The sequence below is a fragment of the Lepisosteus oculatus genome, chromosome 23, assembly GCF_040954835.1.
Source record: "Lepisosteus oculatus isolate fLepOcu1 chromosome 23, fLepOcu1.hap2, whole genome shotgun sequence".
NCBI classification, from domain to species: domain Eukaryota; kingdom Metazoa; phylum Chordata; class Actinopteri; order Semionotiformes; family Lepisosteidae; genus Lepisosteus; species Lepisosteus oculatus.
Genome location: NC_090718.1, coordinates 15,618,822 through 15,640,320, shown reverse-complemented (window position 1 = coordinate 15,640,320; position 21,499 = coordinate 15,618,822). Strand labels below are relative to the sequence as shown.

The following is a 21,499-nucleotide window of genomic DNA, read 5'->3' as shown; positions in this document are numbered from 1 at the left end:
TTAAGTCTGAAGCTGAGGTTAGTTAAAAGTCAGAAATGTGTATAACATGGTGTTGGAACACTGAAAGAAATTTAAAATAGTCTTTGTTGGATGTTCTCACAGTTAACTAGCATGTTACCTCATTTACCTTTTGTCACCAATTATTGGTAAACAGATGAGGGTCCATAATGACTATAAATATAGGGAGCATGGGCAAAAGTTTGTAATTCCTGAATGAGCATGGCATAATTTGCTCAGAAAGCAAGGAAAAAAGACCGTCTATAATTACTTTAAGAAATGAAGGTTAATTTTAAGACAAATTGCAAGAACTTTGCAAGTGTCAGTAACTGCTGTTGCCAAGACTATAAACGATATGAAGAAACTGGCACACATGAGGACCAAAAAGGGTCAGGCAGGCCAAAGGTGACCTCGGAATCCGAGAATACGTTAGAGTCACAAGTCTGGGAATCTGGTGACTAACTGCCCCTGAAATACAAGCTGAACTCAATGCAACTAGAAGTACAGATGCTTCAACATCAACTGTTCCAGAGGAGGTTGTGTGAAGCTGGCCTCAAAGGTCCAGTTTCTGTGTCTTTTGGCCCAGGCAAGTCTCTTCCTCTTATTCTGCCCTGTTGGTTTTTTGCAGCAATTCTTCCTGGTAAGCCAGTTTTATAGCAACCTCCTCTGAACAGTTGGTGCTGAAACATCTGGGGGTAGGCCGGAGTTGGCTTGTGAGAACTGCTAAATAAGTGACAGGCTGTTGGAAGTCAGATATGTGTTTGTGTAATATCTTTACGTATATAAACAGTTATTGTAATTCTAATATTTTTCTCTGTTAACTTCACAATCCTACTATGTGTCTCTAAGGTGCACTCAGCCCACGTCTCTCACCTGTTTCTATGACCAGTCTGTCCTCTCTGGAGAATCTGGTCTGCCTGTATCTAGTTTCAATGTCCAGTCTGTTATCAATGAGACTGAACTCTCCGGACACTGAGGTCCATCTGTTTCCAGCTTCTATGTCCAGTCTATGGCCATCTGAACACCAGATAGCCAGGCCTGCCTGTCTGTTATCACTACACCTGACCTCTCTGGACAGCCAGATCTACTGGTGTCCACCACTATGGTCAGGCTGTCCAAGCTGTGATAACTGAGCCAGTCCTCTCTGGACACTTAGGTCTACCTGTGTCCTGTCTATGCTCACTGAGACTGTCCTCTCTGGACAGCCAGGTCTGCCCGTGTCAAGTTCCTATGTCCACATTGTGATGACTGAGTCTGTTCTCTGTGGACAGAGAGGTGTGCCCATCTCCAGTTTCTATGTCCAGTCTGTAGTCACCAAGTCTGTACTCTTGGGACAGCCAAAAGTCTGTCTGTGTCCAGTTTCTATGGCCAGGCTATGGTCAATGAGACTGTCCTCTCTGGAAAGCCAGGTCTACCTCTGTCCACTTTGTATGTCCAGTCAGTGGCTACTGAGCATGTCCTCTCTGGACATCCAGATCTGCCTGTGTCCAATTTCTATGTCCAATCTGTGGTCACTGAGCCTGTCCTCTCTGGAAAGCCTGGTCTGCCTCTGTTTCTATACACTGACTGAGGTCACTAAGCCCGTCGTCTCTGGACAGCAAGGTCTACCTGTGTCCATTTTCTAAGGTCAGGCTGTGGTCACTGAGCCAGTCCTCTCTGGACAGCCTGGTCTGCCAGTGTCCAGTTTCAATACGCAGACTGTGGTCTCTAAGCCTGGACAGCCAGATCTGTCCGTGTCCAATATTGATATACTGGCTGTGGTTACTGAGCCTGTCCTCTCTGGAAAGCCTGATCTGCCTCCGTTTCTATACACTGACTGAGGTTCTATGTCCAGACTGTGGCCAGTGAGCTTGTACTCTATATAGCCAGGTCTGTCTATGTCCCATTTTTTATATACAGATTGTGGTCACTAAGTCTATCCGCTGTGGACGTCCAGGTCTGCCTGTGTCCTGTTCCTAGGTCCAGTCTGTGGCCACTGAGCCTGTCCTCTCTGGACAGCCAGGTCTGCCTCTGTCCAGTTTCTATATAGACTGTGATGTCTAACCCCGTCCTCTCTGGACAACCAGGTCTGCCTGTGTCCAGTTTCTCTGTCCACAGTAAGGTCACTGAGCCTATACTCTAGATATGCAGGCTTGCCTGTGTCCTGTTCCTAGGTCCAGTCTGTGGTCACCAGGCCAGTACTTTGTCAGGGTGTTCCTATGTGTTGTCTCTCACACTCCTCTCACCTCTCCTGCAGCCTCACCGTATCCTCCAGGCCCTGAAGCGCTATGTCCGAGCGGAGAACAAGGACCGCCAGCACACCGTCCGGCACTACCAGCACGTCCTGGCTGTGGACCCGGAGAAGGCAGCTCAGATGAAGTCCCAGGTCAGACAAAATCTCCACTCCGGAGTGGATCTTGGCTCCAGTCTGTTTCTGATCCAACGCTGCCATAGCCTCATCTTTTATTTCAGCATCTTCATTAAACTTTTTTCCGGACTCTCCCATGTCCTGGGAATGGAACACTCTGTGGGACATCAGTCATTTCATTCCAGATTAAAACCATGCTAGGGAGCGTAAACACCCAAGTAGGGTTTTTAAAAACTCCAGGAAACAGTTCCTTCCTCTGAAGTTCCTATGGTGCTTCCTTCCCCAGAATACAAGGAATCCAAAGCCTGGTGGTGCTTTGTGCATTCAGCTATATATTAACGCAAAGATCCCAGGATCTCAGCTGTTCCTCACCCGTAAGTCTGCAAGGTGTGTTCTGCAATAGGCGCTGTTTAGACAGTTATGTGCAAGCACAGTATTAAAGTCATGTAATCTGAGCTCCACTACGTCCGGAGAGACATGAACGACACAGTGTGCTGCCGCTGTGCCTGGAGAGGGAGCTCGCTTGAAGACAGCTGGGCTGCAGTTCGCAGGGCTGTCATTCTCAGGCCTCTTCTCAAATATGAATGTTATTTAAATTCAGTTATTTTCATTAAATTGAAGTCAATGCACTAGTTCTCTATTATCATACAAGGGAAGGTGACTTGTGTCTTTTAGCCATACAGCCTGTAGTACGTTATGTGATGGTATAGGAGTGGACCTGGTTATGTGTGAATCTGTCAAGACTGGTGCATCTGCTGCACGTTTCACCTTCCGGTGGTGGCAGACGATACAGTGCCCTTGCCAGCTGTGGGGTCTTGGCGGCCTACAGACCCTCTGAGTGAGCTGTGGGGTTATGGGCTCACACGTTTTTCTCCCTTCCTGTGTCCGGCCTCAGGTAATGACCCACCTGCGTGTGATCGAGGAGCGGATGAACCAGAGCCTGTCTCTGCTCTACAAGGTGCCCTACGTGGCCGAGGAGATCCAGGATGAGATCGGTGAGTCTCGGCGGACTTGAGCCGGCCAAGCGAGTCCTGGGGTGCAGCTGCAGGGTCAGACCTGTCTGCCAGTCCTGGGGAGGTGCAGTAGTGCAGCTCTGGGCTTCTGTCCATCAGCCTCTGACGGACATGGACACCGCTCCGCTCCTGCGAACAGCTGGGTGTTTTCTCTCCTAGCCCCTCGGCTGTCGCTCAGCTGTAGCTCTGCGCAGGTGGCTGCGAGTGTCAGCGTTTCTCTGAGCCCCAGTGGATGCGCGGGTGTTAGAGGGGGGGGCAGTTTTGATGCTGAAAACTGGGGACAAAGAGAGAAATGCTGATCAGTCCCAGGTGAGGTGAACAGGTTTGTAATTACTTATAGGGATAACACTTTGTTCTGCCTTTGTCTACATTATGTGGTCTGAGGATGCCCCGTTTCTAGTGTGAATCCAACAACACTCTGGAAAAAATCAACTTATTTATTTTTAATTTATACAATTTATGATTTTTTGTGACATAATTACATTTGTCTAAACAACCTTGAGCGAGGAGCACCTGTTAACGCAGCTGGGTGTGCTGGAGCTGGTTGGAACATTAGCTTAGGTGTAGCAGGACTGTCCCCGCCGGGGTCTGAACCCACAGCCTGTGGGTCTAGAGTCCAGAGCCCTCAGCACTCCTGCGCACTCCCTCCCAGAGGTGCACGCGTCAGAAGAAGTATTCACCACACACGCCTCTGCATACTTTCACACTAAATTTAATCCATGTGTTACGTGTTGAGATTTCAGTTCACGGGTTACAATGAACTTGAATAGGATTACAGGAAGTGTTGCTTTTAACTCCCTAATGTTGTGTTGATTAAAATGTAACCAGAGTCAGTAGGAATTGCTTGTAAAGACAGGACCTATTGTATGCGTGTTGGTCGATGTGTAGAGCTGCAGCCATTTTTTAAGAATATGAAGCCCTCAAACACACTTTGCGGAAGTGTAGTGCTTCCAGTTCTACGTGGATATAAATGAGTCTAAAACTAATTTAAATATAAATAACCCATATTTCTGCATAAAACAAATGTACTTTTTGGCTGCCAAGCTCAGTCGATGACAGATCTGGAGGTAGTGAGGAAGATGTGCCCACTGCAAAAGACTGGCAAACGTTCTGTTGGTTAGAATCTGAAACACACAATCATAAATAGAATTTGAGTTGAATTTAAAATTGCAGCTCAGATGCACTGATTTGGATTAGTGTTGGCGTATTTGGGCTGTAATCCTCCTTCGCGTGTTGTCAATTTTATGATCCCCTTCAACTAAAAAAAGCAGGAGGGAAAGGAAACAGAAGAAATAAATCAGATCCTGACAGCAGGCTCGCCCCCCAGACTCCGCGCGGGACTGGCAGGGAAGACGAACAGGACACGGAGCTCTGTTGCGAGTTCCTGCTGACTGCAGCGCACGTGACTCTGTGACAGAGTGACTGAATGGGGACAGGAGTGTTTCTCATCTGGCCGCTCAGCAGATCGGAAATAATAAGAGCTGTCCTCAGATATATACCATCTGGGCAAAGATCAGAGAGGATCTTAGTACAGCTTTTGCTAATTGGGTAGTGATTCCTCACAAAACAAGCTTCTCCCATTTGCTTTCTGTTTGCTTGTGGGTTTGTGTGCATTTAGTTGCTTCCCTTTCTCTGCCTCTCTGCACACATCTGCGTCAGTGTTGGTCTTTGTGTCTGGGTGGGGTTCATTGTGTCTGCCTGGCTGTGTGGGGGGGTTTGTCACTATACATGGAGTGGACTGGGGGTCTGGGACAAGGATATACCAGTCTCTGCCTGTGCCTCTGTCATGGAGCCTTTCTGTGTCTGCACATGTCCCAATCCACCCGCCTCACCCCCTCAGACGAGCTGCTGCAGGAGCAGAGAACAGACATGGACCAGTTCCTGTCCTCCATCTCCGAGGCCCAGGCTGATGTCACCGTGTCCTCCGAGGAGAGCGTGGAGCTTCCGGGAAAACCTTACCGCCCCATCCGGGTGACAGCGCTGGGGTCCCTGCCTGAGTCCGAGGGTGAGTGGCGCCTGGGCCCCGTCGTGTTGTGACACTTGGTCCACTTCCGGCGGTGGCGGGTTCCGATGAGCCCCGGATGCAATGCCGGGCTCTGGGTGCGCTGCATCATCCGCGGGTACTGCAGGGCTGGCAGAGCCTCGTTTCCAGTCTCCGTTTCTCTCGCGCTGCAACAGTGGGGGGTGCCACAGAGCACTGCCGGTGTCGAAACAAAAGGGGGTGACAGAAAGAAGAGTCTCAGTGGTTCAACTCTATAGGGGCTGTTCTTAGCAAAAATACAGCGCTACAGGAAAACAAAGTTCTTTTCGTTCATTGGGAATAAGCGTCTTTCTGATAACAGTTATTACTGGGGTGGTTTCAAAGATCTGACACCTAGTTTAGCACCTCCTGTTCCTGTGTTCATATATTTGACTTCCAGGCCTGCTGGAGGACATGCTCTACAGCTCTGGTCTCAAAAACTAGCAGCTTATAAATAAGGACCATAAACCTGTTTGAGTGTACCCAGCACTTGTAGATAGGCTATCCTTTAACTGCCTTTAGCAGCTGCTTGATCTGACCACCTGAAACTCAGAGGACTTGAGGGGACAGCTTAGGGCCAGAGTAACTGCTTTCCCCCTAGCTGTAACTGAAGGAGTTTCATGCAGCTGGCCCCAGAGACACTGCAGTGACTACAGTGGCTGCTAGGTGGCGTGGCAGGACAGCTGGGCTTTGTTTCTGGGAATCTGGAGAATGAAGGACACCTGCTCATGCCTGGGTGTCTCAGCTTCCTCTCAACGCTCCTATGGCACTGTTCTGTTTCTGCCTGGGCTGGCTTGTCTCAACCCTGCATGGCGCCACCTGCTGACGAGAACAGGGATTTCACGGACCACCCCAGGGTGTCGGTCACAAATGCTGCCCGCTGTGCCGTGCGTGAGCCCGAGAATCTCCCACTGTCTGGGTCAGACCTGCGGTTCTGGAGACGGCCATGAGAGCCACAAGTGGGAAATGCGCGCTGCAAAAAAAAAAAAATGCTGTCCCTGTCTGCGTTAGTGGGGGCTTTCTGGGTCCCACCCGGCTGATACTGGAACCCGGTCACCACCCCCAGAGCACGTCCAGTCGGTCAAGGTGCCGTTTCAGGCACCATGTTCCCAGGACACACATGGCACAGTGATGGTCAGCCTTGTGTCTCAGACCAGTACAGGGGTGTGAGCTAAACCCACGAGCATAAAATAAACCAACAATTAAAAATATCATACCTTGTATCTCAGTTTTCTCTCCTTTCTGTGGATTTTCAAGTACTTCTCTCTCGCTCTGTGCTGTGGCACCTTTACAGACTTGCAACAGGGTTATTTAAGCTTCTGTACATCTACAGGTATTGACTTCATCTGATCTGATACACTTCATCAAAAACAGTCTATTCATGTTCATCTTGTTATATTAATTTCTCAGCTGTGGCCACAAAGATCTAGTTTTTCCACAGCGATTGAACAGTTTTCACTCTTTCCATTTACAGTAATATTAATAGTCATCCTCAGTGAGATAATAAAACAACAACAATCACTGACCTTGTTAACTAGAACCAGAAAGATGCCATGTTACTGGCATCCATACCATACCATCAGCATCGATATACTGTACATTATTTATTTGTATTCAATTCAGTCTGGACACTGGGTCCTGTTTTTAATCTAAATGCTTAAATATTAATAACAAAACCTAATGACAAATAATAAAGAAAACATTAATTAACACTCTATAACTCTTACCATTTTCCCTAAATCATACTTCATGTAAGGCTAAATAAAACATTGCAGCTTCATCTGTTTCTCTATGTTAACTATAGTGCAGCTTGTAATCAAAGTATGAACTTTTCAAACGAACGAAAATAATCCTGTTCACACATTTTTGTACGACGAAGCTATCAGTGTGCCTATAAATAAACAAAAGTGTATGCTGCTATACTCCCAACCCAAGATGGCTCCTTCTGTTGTCTTTATCTTGATCTCTCCTGAGCTCTGGCAAAAAACAGAATCACTCACACCCCCTGCTGGCAGATAAACAAAATAGCAGTCGACTTGCAAAGAAAAGGTGAAGATTAATGTAAACGTTTTACAAGCTCTGCAAGCTTAGCCTTGTTGAACACATAAATTGACCAGCAGGACCTCAGGAATGGTTATCGACACAAGAAACTTGCTTGGATAAATAGCAGACTGCAGAAATGCAGCTGTTCAGGCTCCGGTGGTTTGACCTCACAGGATGCTGCATGAGGTACCAGCCTCCACTTGACAAAATGGAGGCCATAGAGGATTTCAAAGCAAAAAGCAACAAGACTCCTTCCCAGGCTTAAGGGTCTGCAGGGAGAACAAATTAAAGGACAGATTGGAGGCACTAAATCCTTTCAGTCTCTGTGAACAACAATGGCAGATTTAATTAAAGCTTTCAAAATCTGAAGGGGTAATAAATAAGACTGACCTGAGCTATTTCAGTAAAGTTGTTTACAGCCAGGACGCATGGAGCAGATGACCAGGTCACACTGCAAAGTGTGAGGTGCTGGGCTCCTTCAAGACTTGATGCTGTGAGGAAATCACTGAATAGGAAAATGACAAACTATCTACAGGAACAGTGATACGCACAGAAGTCCTACAACTTAATAAGAAAAGCTTTGATTAAAATAAGGTAATAAAATCAGTGCTCAAGATGGCAAGCGGTCTGAAGTCACCGTGCTGGGACTGAAGCTTTCGGTAACAAAGCTCTTTACCTTAACTGCTCGACTTTTGGACTATACAGAGAAACGGAGACACAAGTAATGGTATTGTTCTCTAAAGAAAAAAGGGTTTTAGGAGTTTTGGAAAGAAGGTCTAGTGGGTTGGTTTTATTCTACAATTTGTTATTATTCTGTATTTGTCCTGTAGTTAGCCTATGAGCAGGCAGCCCTGCGCAGACTCTGGAGGAACCTGTCACCAAGCTCTCAGTTTAATTTCTCCTCCTTTTTCCTCTGCTCACCTGAGTTTTCTTTCTTTTTTCCTGTTTTCCCTTCTGATTTTGTTTCTTTACTCTGTGGCGGCGGCTAGGCGCCCTCTCCGACCCTCCTCGCGCCATGAAGAAAGGTTGGTGTTCCTGCTCTGTCTCGCCCTCCGCAGCGTCCCTCTCCACTCTGTCCCTCCTCTTCCTCTCTCCCCTCCCTCCATTCTGTCTCTCCGTCTTTCTCCTTTCTGAAACTGTCCGCTCGTTCCTCCATTCCTTCCATTTTGTGGGTGCCGCTGTGTTGCTTTCCTGCTGCTCTGGTTTCCCTCCTGTGTTTATTCTCGTGCCCCTTAGCTCGGGTCTGTAGCCCCATTGTCAGTCCAGAGGCAGGGCTAAAATTTCATATCTGTCTCCTATGAAGTATGACTAGACTGCTCGTCCCAAGATAGCCCTCACAAAATAAAAGGTGACACAACTCGGCATGCCGATTTCCTGCCCTTTTGTCCAATTCTGATGATTAAAAGATCTTGGGGGTGAAGAACGGTTGACTGGCCAAAAGCAATAGGGAGTGACGTTCAGCCAGGCGTGCTGTAGATTTTCAAACCTCAGCTGGATACAGTAGATTAGGTTTGCAGCTGAACTTAAAATTCAGTGTTAAGTAGACCATACAGACTAAAGGAACAAAGACGTACAGTTCGCAGGACTGCAAACAATAGGAAGTTATTGATGGGATCCATCCGCAATGTTTCGGAGAAGGGGAGTGTACCTCAGTCCAGAGTCGACAGCGACTCGACAGCGCCGCCCCTGAGGCACACGGTCTGTTCTGCACTTGTGAGAGCGAGGAGTCTTGGGTCGAGCCTCAACCTTTCTCTGGTTAAAGCCTGGGTCCTGGCACCTGCCAGGTGTGTAGCACAAACTGGAGATCCCAGATTCTGTGAAAATAGTGATCAGTGTGGGTGAGAGCCGCAGTGTGCGCTGCTCCACAACAGAGTATCATCAACCGCGTTCCATGCTGGAAACGGGCACATGCTGGTGCTCGGTCATCTGTCGAGGGCGCTGGTCAGGGATCTTGTCATTCAGAGCCCAGAACAATAGGATGTCTGATACGTCCCCTCCTGCAATGCTTGTGAAAGCCAGATAAAGAACAGGCCAATGACTCAGGAGATCCTGCTCCAGCACTGCAGTCTGAGCCGAGGCTGTAGCTGAGGGCTCAGTGACACACAGCGCTCTCCCCTACCTGATCACCCCCTATGAGGTGGCAACAGCTACAGGTGCTTGTATTTGTCATTGAGGTACAAGAGCACAGATATCTTATGGCCTGAATTTTTGCTGTAGTATCAAAAAAATATAAAAAGTGCTCATCTACTGTAGGAGCGTACTGGAGGAAACCAAAGTCAAACACGTCTTCACTGTTCTACAACAACATTTTCAGGCATTGGAACTTAGAACGTGCAACAGGTCTCTCAGCTCCCACGTTGAATACTCTGATATTACTGTGCTGTTAAATCATTGTTTTATAAAGGTGTACATATTTAGTTCTGTCAAAAACGTGAAATCATCAGTTTTACGTATTTTTCAAGAAAGATGAGTGAGATACATTCATAGAACGGCGATTCAGCTGTAATGACACAATTCTGACTTGACATTTGTGGGATGAAGCGCAGTTCTTTTTTCATTCATGCAAAGGATCACTGTGTACACCTAAAATGTGTCTCAGATTGAGATGTTTCAGTGGCACGCAATTCAAACGTGCATGTTTATCTACACACACTTTCTCCAATTCGGGTAGTGCGGAGGAAATATCCACCTCTGCAGGGTTCAGACAGGCTGCCCTGCACAGAGGAGCTTGTTCTTCTCATTAAGACTTACACTAGGCCTCAGATAACCGCCTGGCCCAGAAATAAGGCATCACCCTGCCAGAAATAAGCCGTCCAGTTGCACAGGTCTGTACAGGATCCATTCAGTGTAGCCGCACGCAAACTGGTTTTCCCTCCTGACTTGGCTACTGACTACAAGCACCCGAGGTTAGAAAAGGAAATAGTTGTTCACTTCACTAATTTTTCATTTTTACTTTTGCAAAGTGTTTTCCAATATGGGCTTTCCCATTCACCAGTTTGATGCTGGGCAGTCGTGTGCGCTTTGCTGCACACTAGTCACTGCAGCCATCTAGTGGCGGTGCAGTAGATAATGTGTGGGCTCCTGCTTTCACGATCGATCTTGAGGCCTTTTGATGGCTTAAACTTATAGATTTCTGATGTGAGACTTTCTCAATGTCATCTCCGGGAGGAAATCAGAAAAAAAGGAGCTCAAGTTACAAGCTGCAGGCGGCTGAAGTGATTTTGTTTTCGGACTTTGTGAAAAAGAAGGAGCCTCCCCATCACTCCGATGGTTACCGAAAGCCAAACCTGGGCTGCAGGGTGAAGGGGTTTGCTCTTGTTTGAGATCTCTGTGCCTCTGCAGCCACTGGCCAGCGGTGTGACGGCGCTGCACTCTGCCCGCAGGTTCCGGGATGTCAGGACTGGACGGCCTGATGGGAGCGGAGGAGAGAGCCATCAACAGCAAGGGGAAGATCGGCAGCAGTGTGGTAAGAGCTGTGTGGGATGGGAACCCCTTCGGAGGGAGAGAGCCTCCCTTCTCCCAGCCCTGCCTTTCTTCTGTCCTCTCATCCCAACAGCGTGGTCTCCTGCACCATCCTCTGAGCCCACATTCCCTTCGCTCTTCCCGGGTTCCCCCACACCAGTCCTTACCTCCGGTTGTTGGGCCCAGGGTGCGCGATTCTCCTCTGTTGAATGAGTGGCAGTGACGCTCAGTTCAGGGTCTGTGCTCCGCGCTTGGCTGTTCTTCGGGTCCCGGGATTGGTGAGCCGGCAAGCAGCTGGAGAAGCTCAGTGAGAGGGAGTCTAGGGAAAAGCTCACCTACTCCCCAACAGAGCTCTGAAACAAGCTCCATTAAAAACAAGCTTAGATCACATCCTACGATGACCAATTCCTACACATTACCTCCGAACTGCTAGCATAATGAGGATGTGCCATCCGATTTTAGAGATCTTAGGGATCACCAGCTCTGTCCTGACAGCTCCGCGCTGTACTGTCTCCAAGATCACCAGCTCTATTCTGAGGGCTCTTTGCTATACTGTCTCTGAGATCACCAGGAGTTTCCTAATGGGCTTTGCGCAGTCTTGTAAGATCTCCAGCCTAAGGGCTTTGCGCTGTCTCTGAGATCCTCAGCAGTGTCCTGAAGGCTTTGCGCTGTCTCTGAGATCCTCAGCAGTGTCCTGAGGGCGTTGCGCTGTCTCTGAGATCTTTAACAGTGTCCCGAGGGCGTTGCACTGTCTTTGAGATCGCCAACACTCTCCTAAGGACACACGAGCGATCTAGTCACTCAGGTAGGGGAGGGAGAAGAAAGCAAAGCTAGGAGAGAGTAACAGCTGCAACTGCTTGGGGTGAGGTAAGGGGAAATCGGTCACTGTCAAAATGTAAACATTATTGTTAGCTAGTTGTCTTTCAGGTATACGACTTACACTGAATACCGATTACATGCTTAGTATAAAATAGCAACTGCTTAGCATGACCAACTCTCAGTACAGCTGAGTTCAGTTCTTGAATTCTGTTTTTATCCTAGCTGGAATATAAACACTGATGCTCTGCAATGAAATGTCAAATCTAAGAAACGAGTCAGCTGTGAAGACGCATTGATTGCTCTTAAGTGCAAATCACATCCACATTAGCTGGCTAAACAGAAAACACTGAGGACTAATAGGGATTGTCGCTCCATCATGTGAACCTCCCACTACTCATATTCTCATCACAAACCGTATTTGTGATGGTGTGCTGCGCCCTCGACAGATGACCGAGCACTATTATTTTCATACTAAGATTTCCACACTTTTCCCAAAATTATGTCTCAAATTTTCCTAAATTTTTCACAGATGGAAATCAGTCATTTTAAATCACACACTTTTCTAAACATTCTACAGCCATACAAGAACCCCAGGCTCTGCGCTCTACTGTCTCTTTCTCTAAAATCAGATGCCATGACGGCTCTGCGTTTTCTCTGAGACCACCAGTTCTGTCCTGAGAGCTCTCTGCTGTACTGTCCTGAGATCTTCAAATTCATCCTAAGGGCTCTGAGCTGTGATGTCTCTGTCCTGAGGGCTCTGTGCTGTGCTTTCTCTTGAGATCCCCAGGTCTATACTGAGGGCTGTGCGCTATGCTGTCTCTCAGATCATGAACACTCTCCTGAGGCTTGTGCTGTCTCTGAGATAATCAAAACTCTCTTAGGGCTCTGTGCTGTACTGCCTCTGAGATCCCCGGCAGTGTCCTGAGGGCTCTGTGCTGTATCTGAGATCCCCAGCAGTGTCCTGCAAACTCTGTGCTGTCTCTGGGATTACCAACACTCTCCTGATGGTTGCGCACTACGCTGTCTCTGAGATTACCAACAATCTCCTGAGGGCTCTGTGCCGTCTCTGAGATTACCAACACTCTCCGGAGGGCTGCGCTGTCTGGTCTCTGAGATCACCAATACTCTCTTGAGGACTCTGCACTGTGCTTTCTCTGGGATTACCAACACTCTCCTGAAGACTCTGAGCTGTTTCTAAAATCACCAATACTCTCCTGAGTACTCTGTGCTGTCTCTGAGATTACCAACACTCTCCTGAGGGCTCTATGCTGTCTCTGAGATCACCAACGACCTCCTAAGGGTTGTGCGCTATGCTGTCTCTGAGATCACCAACACTCTGCTGAAGACTCTGAGCTGTCTCTAAGATCGCCAATACTCTCCTGAGGACTCTGTGCTGTCTCTGAGATTACCAACCCTCTCCCGAGGGCTCTATGCTGTCTCTGAGATCACCAACGACTTCCTGAGGGCTGTGCGATGTGCTGTCTCTGAGATCACCAACACTCTCCTGAAGACTCTGTGCTGTCTCTGGGGTTACCAACACTCTCCTGAGGACACTGAGCTGTCTCTGAGATTACCAACAGTCTTCTGACGGTTGTGCAATATGCTGTCTCTCAGATTCCCAGCAGTTTCCTAAGGGCCCTGCGCTCTCCTTTCTCACAGATCACCAACACTCTCCTGAGGGCTCTGTGCTGTCTCTGAGATTACCAAGACTCTCCTGAGGGCAGCACTGTCCGGTCTCTGAGATCACCAACACTATCCTGAAAGCTCTGCACTGTGCTTTCTCAGAGATCACCAATGCTCTTGAGGGCTGTACACTATCCTTTCTCTGTGATCACCAACACTCTCCTGAGGGCTCTGTGCTGTCTCTTCAGATACCAACAATCTCCCGAGGACTCTGTGCTGTCTCTGATATTACCAACACTCTCCTGAGGGCTGTGCTGTCCGGTCTGAGATCATCAACACGCTCCTGAGGGTTGTGCTCTGCTGTCTCTTGAGATTACCAACACTCTCCTGAGGGCTCTGTGCCGTCTCTGAGATTACCAACACTCTCCGGAGGGCTGCGCTGTCTGGTCTCTGAGATCACCAATACTCTCTTGAGGACTCTGCACTGTGCTTTCTCTGGGATTACCAACACTCTCCTGAAGACTCTGAGCTGTTTCTAAAATCACCAATACTCTCCTGAGTACTCTGTGCTGTCTCTGAGATTACCAACACTCTCCTGAGGGCTCTATGCTGTCTCTGAGATCACCAACGACCTCCTAAGGGTTGTGCGCTATGCTGTCTCTGAGATCACCAACACTCTGCTGAAGACTCTGAGCTGTCTCTAAGATCACCAATACTCTCCTGAGGACTCTGTGCTGTCTCTGAGATTACCAACCCTCTCCCGAGGGCTCTATGCTGTCTCTGAGATCACCAACACTCTCCTGAGGGCTGCGCTGTCTAGTCTCTGTGATCGTCAACACGCACCTGAGGGTTGTGCGCTGTGCTGTCTCTGACGATACCAACACTCTCATGAGGGCTATGCGCTGTGCTGTCTCTGAGATCACCAACACTCTCCTGAGGGCTCTGTGCTGTCTCTGAGATTACCAACACTCTCCTGAGGGCTCTGTGCTTTCTGTGAGATTACCAGCACTCTCCTGATGGCTCTGCGCTGTGCTGTCTCCAGGATTACCAACACTCTCCTGAGAGTAGTGCACTCTGTCGTCTCTGAGATTACCAACACTCTCCTGAGGGCTGTGCACTGTGTTGTCTCTCAGATCCCCAGCAGTTTCCAGAGGGCTCTGTTCTGTGTCTGAGATCACCACAAGTCTTCTGAGTGCTTTGTGCTGTGCTGTCTCCGAGATCCCCAGCACTTTCTTGAGGGCTCTTCCCTTTCTCTGAGATACTGTGCACTTTCCTGAGGATCCTGCCCTATTTCCAAGATTGCCAGCTCGGTCCTGAGGGCTCTGTGCTGTACTGAGCGCTTCTTGCCATGATCAAGACTGAGATTTTGATCATGCAAAGTACTTTACTGGCTTCCAGGTCCTCTAGAATGACTGCACTCAACGTTAGCTGATTTGGAGCAGGATCACGTACTGCCAATATTTCAAGGGGCAGCTGAAGATGAGGTTGTGAGCCCATGATGTTTGAGGGAAGAGAGGACTGAAATGCATGCTGTGTTTCTGTGGTGGTTGTAGTTTTTGTGTTGAAACCCTGTACCCCCCTCCCCTCCCCATGCACTAACACACTCACGTACACACTCTGTGCTACCCATGTGTCCAGAGAAGAGAAGAGTAACACATCCCTGCCTGTCTGTGTTGACAGGTGATTGATGAGTCTCTGGATGTTAAAGAGGTCATTTACAATGCAGAGAGAGTCAACGGTATGGAGGATGAGATGGTGAGTACAGCGCCACTCAGTGAGCGACCTGGGGAACTACAAGCTAAGCAAACAGCCTGTGCCAATATAGGACAGGCAAACAAGACCCCCTCTCTGCTGTATTCACTGCATTCCCAGAACAGCAGCCGATGCTGCCCCCACCCTTCTAGAGTTTTCTTGTGGGCAGTATGTGTAGATATTATATGCAAACAGCACTGTAAACACAAGAGAACTTTTACACCCTAGAAGCCTTTAAAATGCATCAAATGGATATGGGACCATTGTTGCAAACTGTTAGATTTTTAACGATTGTTGTCACTCACAAGTATTTTGGATTTTATGTCTTTATGCATATAATGCCAGGTCGTTTCCTATTCACTCATGTTGACCCATCTTCTGAGTCATAGAGCTGAACATCAGAGAAATTGAGACAGAGGTCATTGTGTCTGTGTGTTCACAGTGTCTGACCGTCTGTCAGATACATTGCTGTCAGATACATATATAGTCTGTATAGAGGTGTTTCTATCCTCTACACTAGAGAAGACTACCCCGATCCCTGTCTAAAGTCCCTCACATACTACTACTACAATTATCATTAATAATTATTATTATATTATTGTTTATTTTATTGCAGCTTTTGGTCCAGGGACCTTGGCTGTGTTCAGCAGTTAACTACTCTGCTGAGTACACTACACACTGGCGCCCTCTAATTGTAGAACATTACCAGCTGTGAAAAGATAACAAATTAAAGTTTTATTTTAAAAATTAACATACTTATACTGCTCTACATGATACCGGTAGGCCACGCATGTATTCACTTGAATGGTCATTTAGTTATTTCTGCTTTGATTTGTTCTTTTTTGTAATTTTGCTCCTTCATTTTCATGTCTTCAATCACTGTTTTGTGTTGTTTCTCTTTTCATGACCAGAACCTGAAACTTTTAAGCCTCAAACTGAACCACTCGCTTTGCCCCCACAATTACTCAGATCTCTGTGCAGCAGGCAGACCCTGTGTTTCTACCTGCCCTGCCTGGGTCAGTGAGCCAGCCAGGAGAGCAATACTGAACCCACTGTGTGCCAGGACACAGCCCCCCTATGTAAATTCACACCTGGCACAGTGTAGGTCCTAAAGCCGTGGGCCACCCCATCTTCAGCTTTAAGTCAGTCAGAGAGATCTGTAGATCTTTCCTTGAAACACTACCACCCCTCTGGGGATTTATTTTAGTTATTTAAAGCTTGTTGTAAATATATAAGGAAAACAACCATGCAAGCCAGAGGTTAACAAAGCTCTACCACTACTGTTATTCCTGCTTATGACAGGGTAGAAAGCACAGCACGAACACCTTGTTTATCCCTACCCCTGTCCTTGTGTGGACGTATTGTGTGCTTGTTTGTGTTGTGCGCACTCTTGCTCTTTCTCTGTCTCTTTTCTCACTCCTTCCTTCCCTCTCTCTAACAGGAATCCTACCAGCCCCTGGGAGAGGAGTTCAGTTTTGGCAGCAGCGCTCTGATTGGCCTGCTGGTGATTGCTGTGGCGATCGCCACAGTGATTGTGATCAGCCTGGTGATGCTGCGGAAGAGGCAGTATGGCACCATCAGCCACGGCATCGTGGAGGTGAGAGGGGCATGACCCAGGGGCGTGTGTGATGCACAAGAGATCTCCTCCAATCCCCACGGCTCCTCCGGTACGGGGTTGTGGGGGAGGGACGCCTCTCCCTCAATCAGCACGGCTCCTCCGGTCCGGGGCTGTGGGGGAGGGACGCCTCTCCCCCAATCAGCACGGCTCCTCCGATTCGGATCAGAGTTGGAGGAGTTTTGTAAAAACACACACCTGGCCAGTTCAGTTGGGTTTATAATGATAATAGGTGACGATTCTTGGGTTCTTTAAAAATAAATGTATATTTTAGTCCCTTTTGATCTGTTTGAGTGTCATATTGCTGTCAGACCAGGAACTGGTAGAAACAGATTTTACTTCTACGGTACCTCACCATCCAGGTGTTTCTCACACATTTATTACAAAAGGTAACCATCATGCAGGAAAGCCTGGGTGTGGAGAGTACAGGAGCATCGCTGTTTAACAAGCGAAGGCCATACAAACTGAATCCAGTCAGAAACAAAACAAGAGCAGCCTACTTCTTTATTCAGACCATCAAATGGTGATGTTTGTAATACCAGAGCATCAAGAATCACACACTGCAACACTTCCTCGGTGTTAGGTCCATCCTCATGTTTTTCATTCCATTACTACCATTAGACATGCTTTCTTTCTTGCAAGTAAGAGTGTCTTAAGCTGTTTAAGTCAACAAAGAATGTCTTGTCTCAGCAATGTTTTAAGCAAGTACTAATCATTCTTACAAGTTCTAGATTTAACAGCCAAGGGCAATCGAACATGCTAAACATGTTTCATAAGGTTGTGAATGTCAACTTCACTCACTGTGGAGAATAAATGTTTCAGTTGTAATGTTACAACTTACAAGCACCCGTCATATTTTGAATTTTACACTGTTATCTTGCTAAGCAAAATTAACCTCCAATACCTTGTGAAAAAAAAAGATTTAATCGTTTAACGGTTGACAAAAACCCACGTGTTGTTAAATTGTTCTGTTACACTGTTCAGGGTTACTTCTAGTTCTTTGGTTCCAGTAAAACGACAAAACAACAGTTTTCATTACTTTATTTCGTACACAACTCAATATGCTTCACTAATCATGAAATCAAGCTACGAGAGAGTCTGCATATGTAAACATGCCAAATAGCGGTAGTTTCCCCAATGGCGGCCCCAGTGCCGTTATGAAAGGTTTTGAACTCACGCGTCTCCTCTGCTCTCCGACAGGTGGACCCCATGCTGACCCCGGAGGAGCGTCACCTGAGCAAGATGCAGAACCACGGTTACGAGAATCCCACCTACAAGTACCTGGAGCAGATGCAGATCTAGCCGGGCCGGCAGGGGGCGCGGTGGAGGCGAGAGAAAATACTACTGACCTGTAACGCAAAGCGCTCACCTCAAAGGCCAACCATCTGCATCGGAACACCCGGCCGGCTCATTCGAAATACTCAAATAATGCTACTACTTACTTACTACTCTTGTACTGTAGAGCTCAATTTCTTTTTTTTTTCTTTGTACGTGGATAGAACAACAATATGAGATTTAAAATAATAACGGGAACACACACGTAAATTATTTCACGCCGAGAGCTATGACTGAATATGATTTATCCTGTTCTTCGGGGGGGGGGAGGGGGGGAGGTTAATTAATCATAGAGCAAAGCAAATAAAGACAAATTCCTAATGCAAGAAATTGTACATGGCTAATAAAGTCATATCTTATCTTATGAACTGATCAGGAAAGACCCTTTCGGGGGTAAGAGAATATACAAAGAGTCGAAAATTGCCACTTTATCGTTTCTCATCTCAAACCTGTTCTCAAAATGACGAAATATATATATATTAAGATGTCGATTTTTTTTAATAGATTGCTTGTATATGAAGGTTCTTTGTACCGATTTTGGTGTATGGTGAAACAAATAAGAGTACAAAAAAATCACAAAAACGACTAGAAACCGACCAAAAACCACAAAAACGACTAGAAACCGACCGTGAATATTTTTCCGCTCACCGCCACAAACGCGAACGGGAGGAAAAGGCGGTTTTCTTCGTCGATTCCGTTACCTGTTCCGTTCATTTCCAGAGACTAAACCGGCTCTGGGCGCTGGCGGTTCCCCGGCGGGTCGCTCAGCCCCGAGCGCGAAGCCCCTCGCGGCGCCGCCGCCCCCTTCTCCTCCTCGCGAGCCTCTGCTTTCGCGCCTTCGTGCGCCGCCCCGTCTCGCGCTCGCTCTGGAAAGTTCTGAGGAGCCCCGCCCCGCTCCGTTTCGCGCTCGTTCTGAACGGCCCCGCCCCGTCTCGCGCTCGCTCTGGAAGGTTCTGGAGCGTCCCGCCGGGCCGGGCGCGCGCAGGGCGGGAGACCGCTCAGGCGCGTGTGTGTGTGTTTTGGGGGGGTGTGGGGGGTCAGGGCTGCGGCTGTCGGGTCCCCGGGGGTCAGAGAGGATGGGGGGGGTTAAGAGGTGTTCCCCTGAAGAGGCTTCGGCCACGAAAGAGAAAGTGTCGGCAGGGCGGGCGCTAAGGGCTGTCCGCCGCCAGGGGGCGCTGTCCGGGACGGGGTCCCCTCGGGCTGCAGACCAGCCCCCGCTTCTCCGACTGGGGCTCCTCCCGTCCACACCAGGGTCCGCACACGCGGCTGCTGAGTTCGGGCCGCACGCGTCGGGTCGCTCAGACCCCCGCCTCTTGCGCCTGGAGCCCCCTTCCTCGCCCTGCACGACCCGCTGTGACAACACGGGGGCCACAGGTGTGCTGGGGGACGTGGGGAGCCCGGGAGTTGTGGGCTAGTTCGCTGGCGGCGCCACACAGCCCTCCGAACCTGTGCGTCCGGGGTGTGACCCTGGCGGGTCCACATGGGCCGGACCAGGGCTCAGGGCCCGGCTAGTGAGGTCTGGGCCCAGGTTTTCAGAATTTGATTATTTCATGCTACAGACATGGAGAAAGAGAGAGAGCTGAATCAGTTTCGTTTTGTTTTCATAGTAGCGTCCTTGTGTGCCTGTATAGTTGACGTAGCTGTCATGGCTTTCTCGGAGGAAACCTGTGGCATTGTTCTCTATATACTTCTCACACTTTTTTGTTACTTTCTTTTTTTTTAAAAAAATTAAAACTTTCTTCCTGTGACAGTATCTCCTCTGTTTGTCGCTGTCCCACTATGCACCGAAACGGCTTTGATCTTGTAACGCCTGCTTGATTGCAGGCCGAATGAATGAATATCTATAAATATAAATGTATGAGAAAAACAATGACGATGGTGATTATGATAACTGTAGGGGGAAACACATCAATAAACTCACTACTACTTCCATAAAAGCCGCCTCCTGAGTCCTCCTTCAGTGTGTGTGTGTGTGTGTGAGGGCACACGCGTGGCTCTTGGCATGACACGCAGGCTGTGTGTGTCTGTGTCTTGTCACGCGTGGGCGAGGTCCGTGAAGCCCTGCCTCGCCAGTCGCCCAGTGGGTGAGCAAGGCGCTGGGTGCTGGTTGGGTTGTGAGGGAGTGTTCGTCCGGGCACGGGGGGATATTTTGTGTGATTCGTTTTTTTTTGTCCAAGCAGGCGGCTGCGTCAGCGTGCGTGGACTGCAAAGGGACAGGTAAAGGTTCATTCCCTGCTGGAAAGAGAAGAGAGGATCGGATCGGATCGCTGTCTCCCGAGGAACGCTGTGTCCTGTACTAGTGGGGGCCTCGCAGTCAAGCGGGGTGTTTTTAGGGTCCTCCCAGGCTCCAGGGGTGCCAGTGTGGCTGCTCTCCTCGGCTCAGGGCTCCAGGCCGTCTGACAGGGTGGGTGTTTGTCCATCGCGCCTTCAGGGAAGAACCGTAACGTTGTTTTTACACGGGGCTGGTGGTCTTGTGCCCAACCTCCCACATGGAGGACCTGGGATCACGAGTGTCAGGCTCTGCCAGCAGAGCTAGTCGGGGTCTGTCTGACAGGAGCGACGGCGCAAACTGGGGGAGCAGGGGCCCCCCTCCCAGCTCCGGGGTGCTCTACACCAATGTTTTCATAACAATAACGATGATAATAATAACAACTTATTTATAAAGCCCGTTCCAAACCCCCGGGCGCTGACAGGACGCTTTCCGGGAGTGCCCGTGTGTCTGTGGTCCCGCTGACATGCGCGCTGGAGAGGCCGGTCACACCTGCTGCTGACGCGACGCGGACAGAAACTCCAGGCTTTCTTTTTCCCACAACAAAACTTCAAAACGCACGCTGCTGAGTCAGCGTAGTGACGGAGCGGAAAAAGAAAACCGACGCAGACACACCGACAAGGCGAAGCGAGCAATGATGCGAATCCACATCTATTACCTTCAAATAGAACAAGAATATAATTAATATGCAAATCATATATACAAATATAAGTTTTATTTCTGATATCTGAATCGAAAACGACAGCGGGGACCTCAGCTGGGGCAGACAGTAATACTGTTACAGCTTTCTCCTTCATTGCTGGGGTTTATCTGGCGCAGGTGCCGGATTTCATGGGGCACCTGAAAGGGGCACTAATTCTTTACTAATAATGCCGAAGGTTTCCGAGAAAGGTCCGGGGTGCGTGGAGCGGGGCGTGGACTGATTCACGCATGCAAGCGTCTGCGCCTGGAAGAGTGGTGGGTGCGTGGAACAGGTTACCCAGCCAGCGGGTGTCGGGTTCGGCCGGAAGAGTCCAAACGCCCGTTCATAAAAGAGCTGCGGGCAGCCTGGAGAGCAGGGCCGTGAGCACCTGGTCTCTCCTTTCCCTTCCTCTCCAGCGCGGTACTGTGCCGTATTTTAACGCCGCGGACACCAGGCCACACCGGGCCAGACGTACTGTGCGGGTGAAACCGTGTCCCAGGGCCCGCCGCCTCCCCCGGACTC

At 48.7% G+C, this 21,499-nt stretch overlaps 1 protein-coding gene and 1 long non-coding RNA gene across 7 annotated transcripts in view; one reads left to right on the top strand and one right to left on the bottom strand.

Moving 5' to 3' along the window:
- The window catches only part of aplp2 (amyloid beta (A4) precursor-like protein 2), a 56,027-nt gene extending 36,064 nt beyond the window's left edge, over positions 1-19,963 (top strand). For 2 of the 5 annotated variants that reach the window (XM_069182857.1, XM_069182853.1), the window contains 8 exons: positions 2,234-2,362; positions 3,240-3,339; positions 5,198-5,362; positions 8,410-8,445; positions 10,804-10,886; positions 15,005-15,079; positions 16,518-16,673; positions 17,892-19,963. In XM_069182857.1, coding sequence (XP_069038958.1) covers positions 2,234-2,362; positions 3,240-3,339; positions 5,198-5,362; positions 8,410-8,445; positions 10,804-10,886; positions 15,005-15,079; positions 16,518-16,673; positions 17,892-17,993 — 846 coding nt within the window. In that variant the 3' untranslated portion in view covers positions 17,994-19,963. The remainder of the gene's footprint in view (positions 1-2,233; positions 2,363-3,239; positions 3,340-5,197; positions 5,363-8,409; positions 8,446-10,803; positions 10,887-15,004; positions 15,080-16,517; positions 16,674-17,891) is intronic. The other 3 variants (XM_069182854.1, XM_069182855.1, XM_069182856.1) reach the window with 3 other exon arrangements.
- LOC138224800 (uncharacterized) lies at positions 5,332-9,523 on the bottom strand. Of its 2 annotated transcripts, XR_011183241.1 has the most exons (4): positions 8,342-9,523; positions 7,811-7,925; positions 6,100-7,689; positions 5,332-5,554 (listed from the first exon to the last, which is right to left on the bottom strand). It is a non-coding gene; the product is annotated as an uncharacterized lncRNA (long non-coding RNA). The 2 variants fall into 2 exon arrangements; XR_011183240.1 differs by having other exon boundaries at positions 6,100-7,925.
- Positions 19,964-21,499: the final 1,536 nt, after the last annotated feature.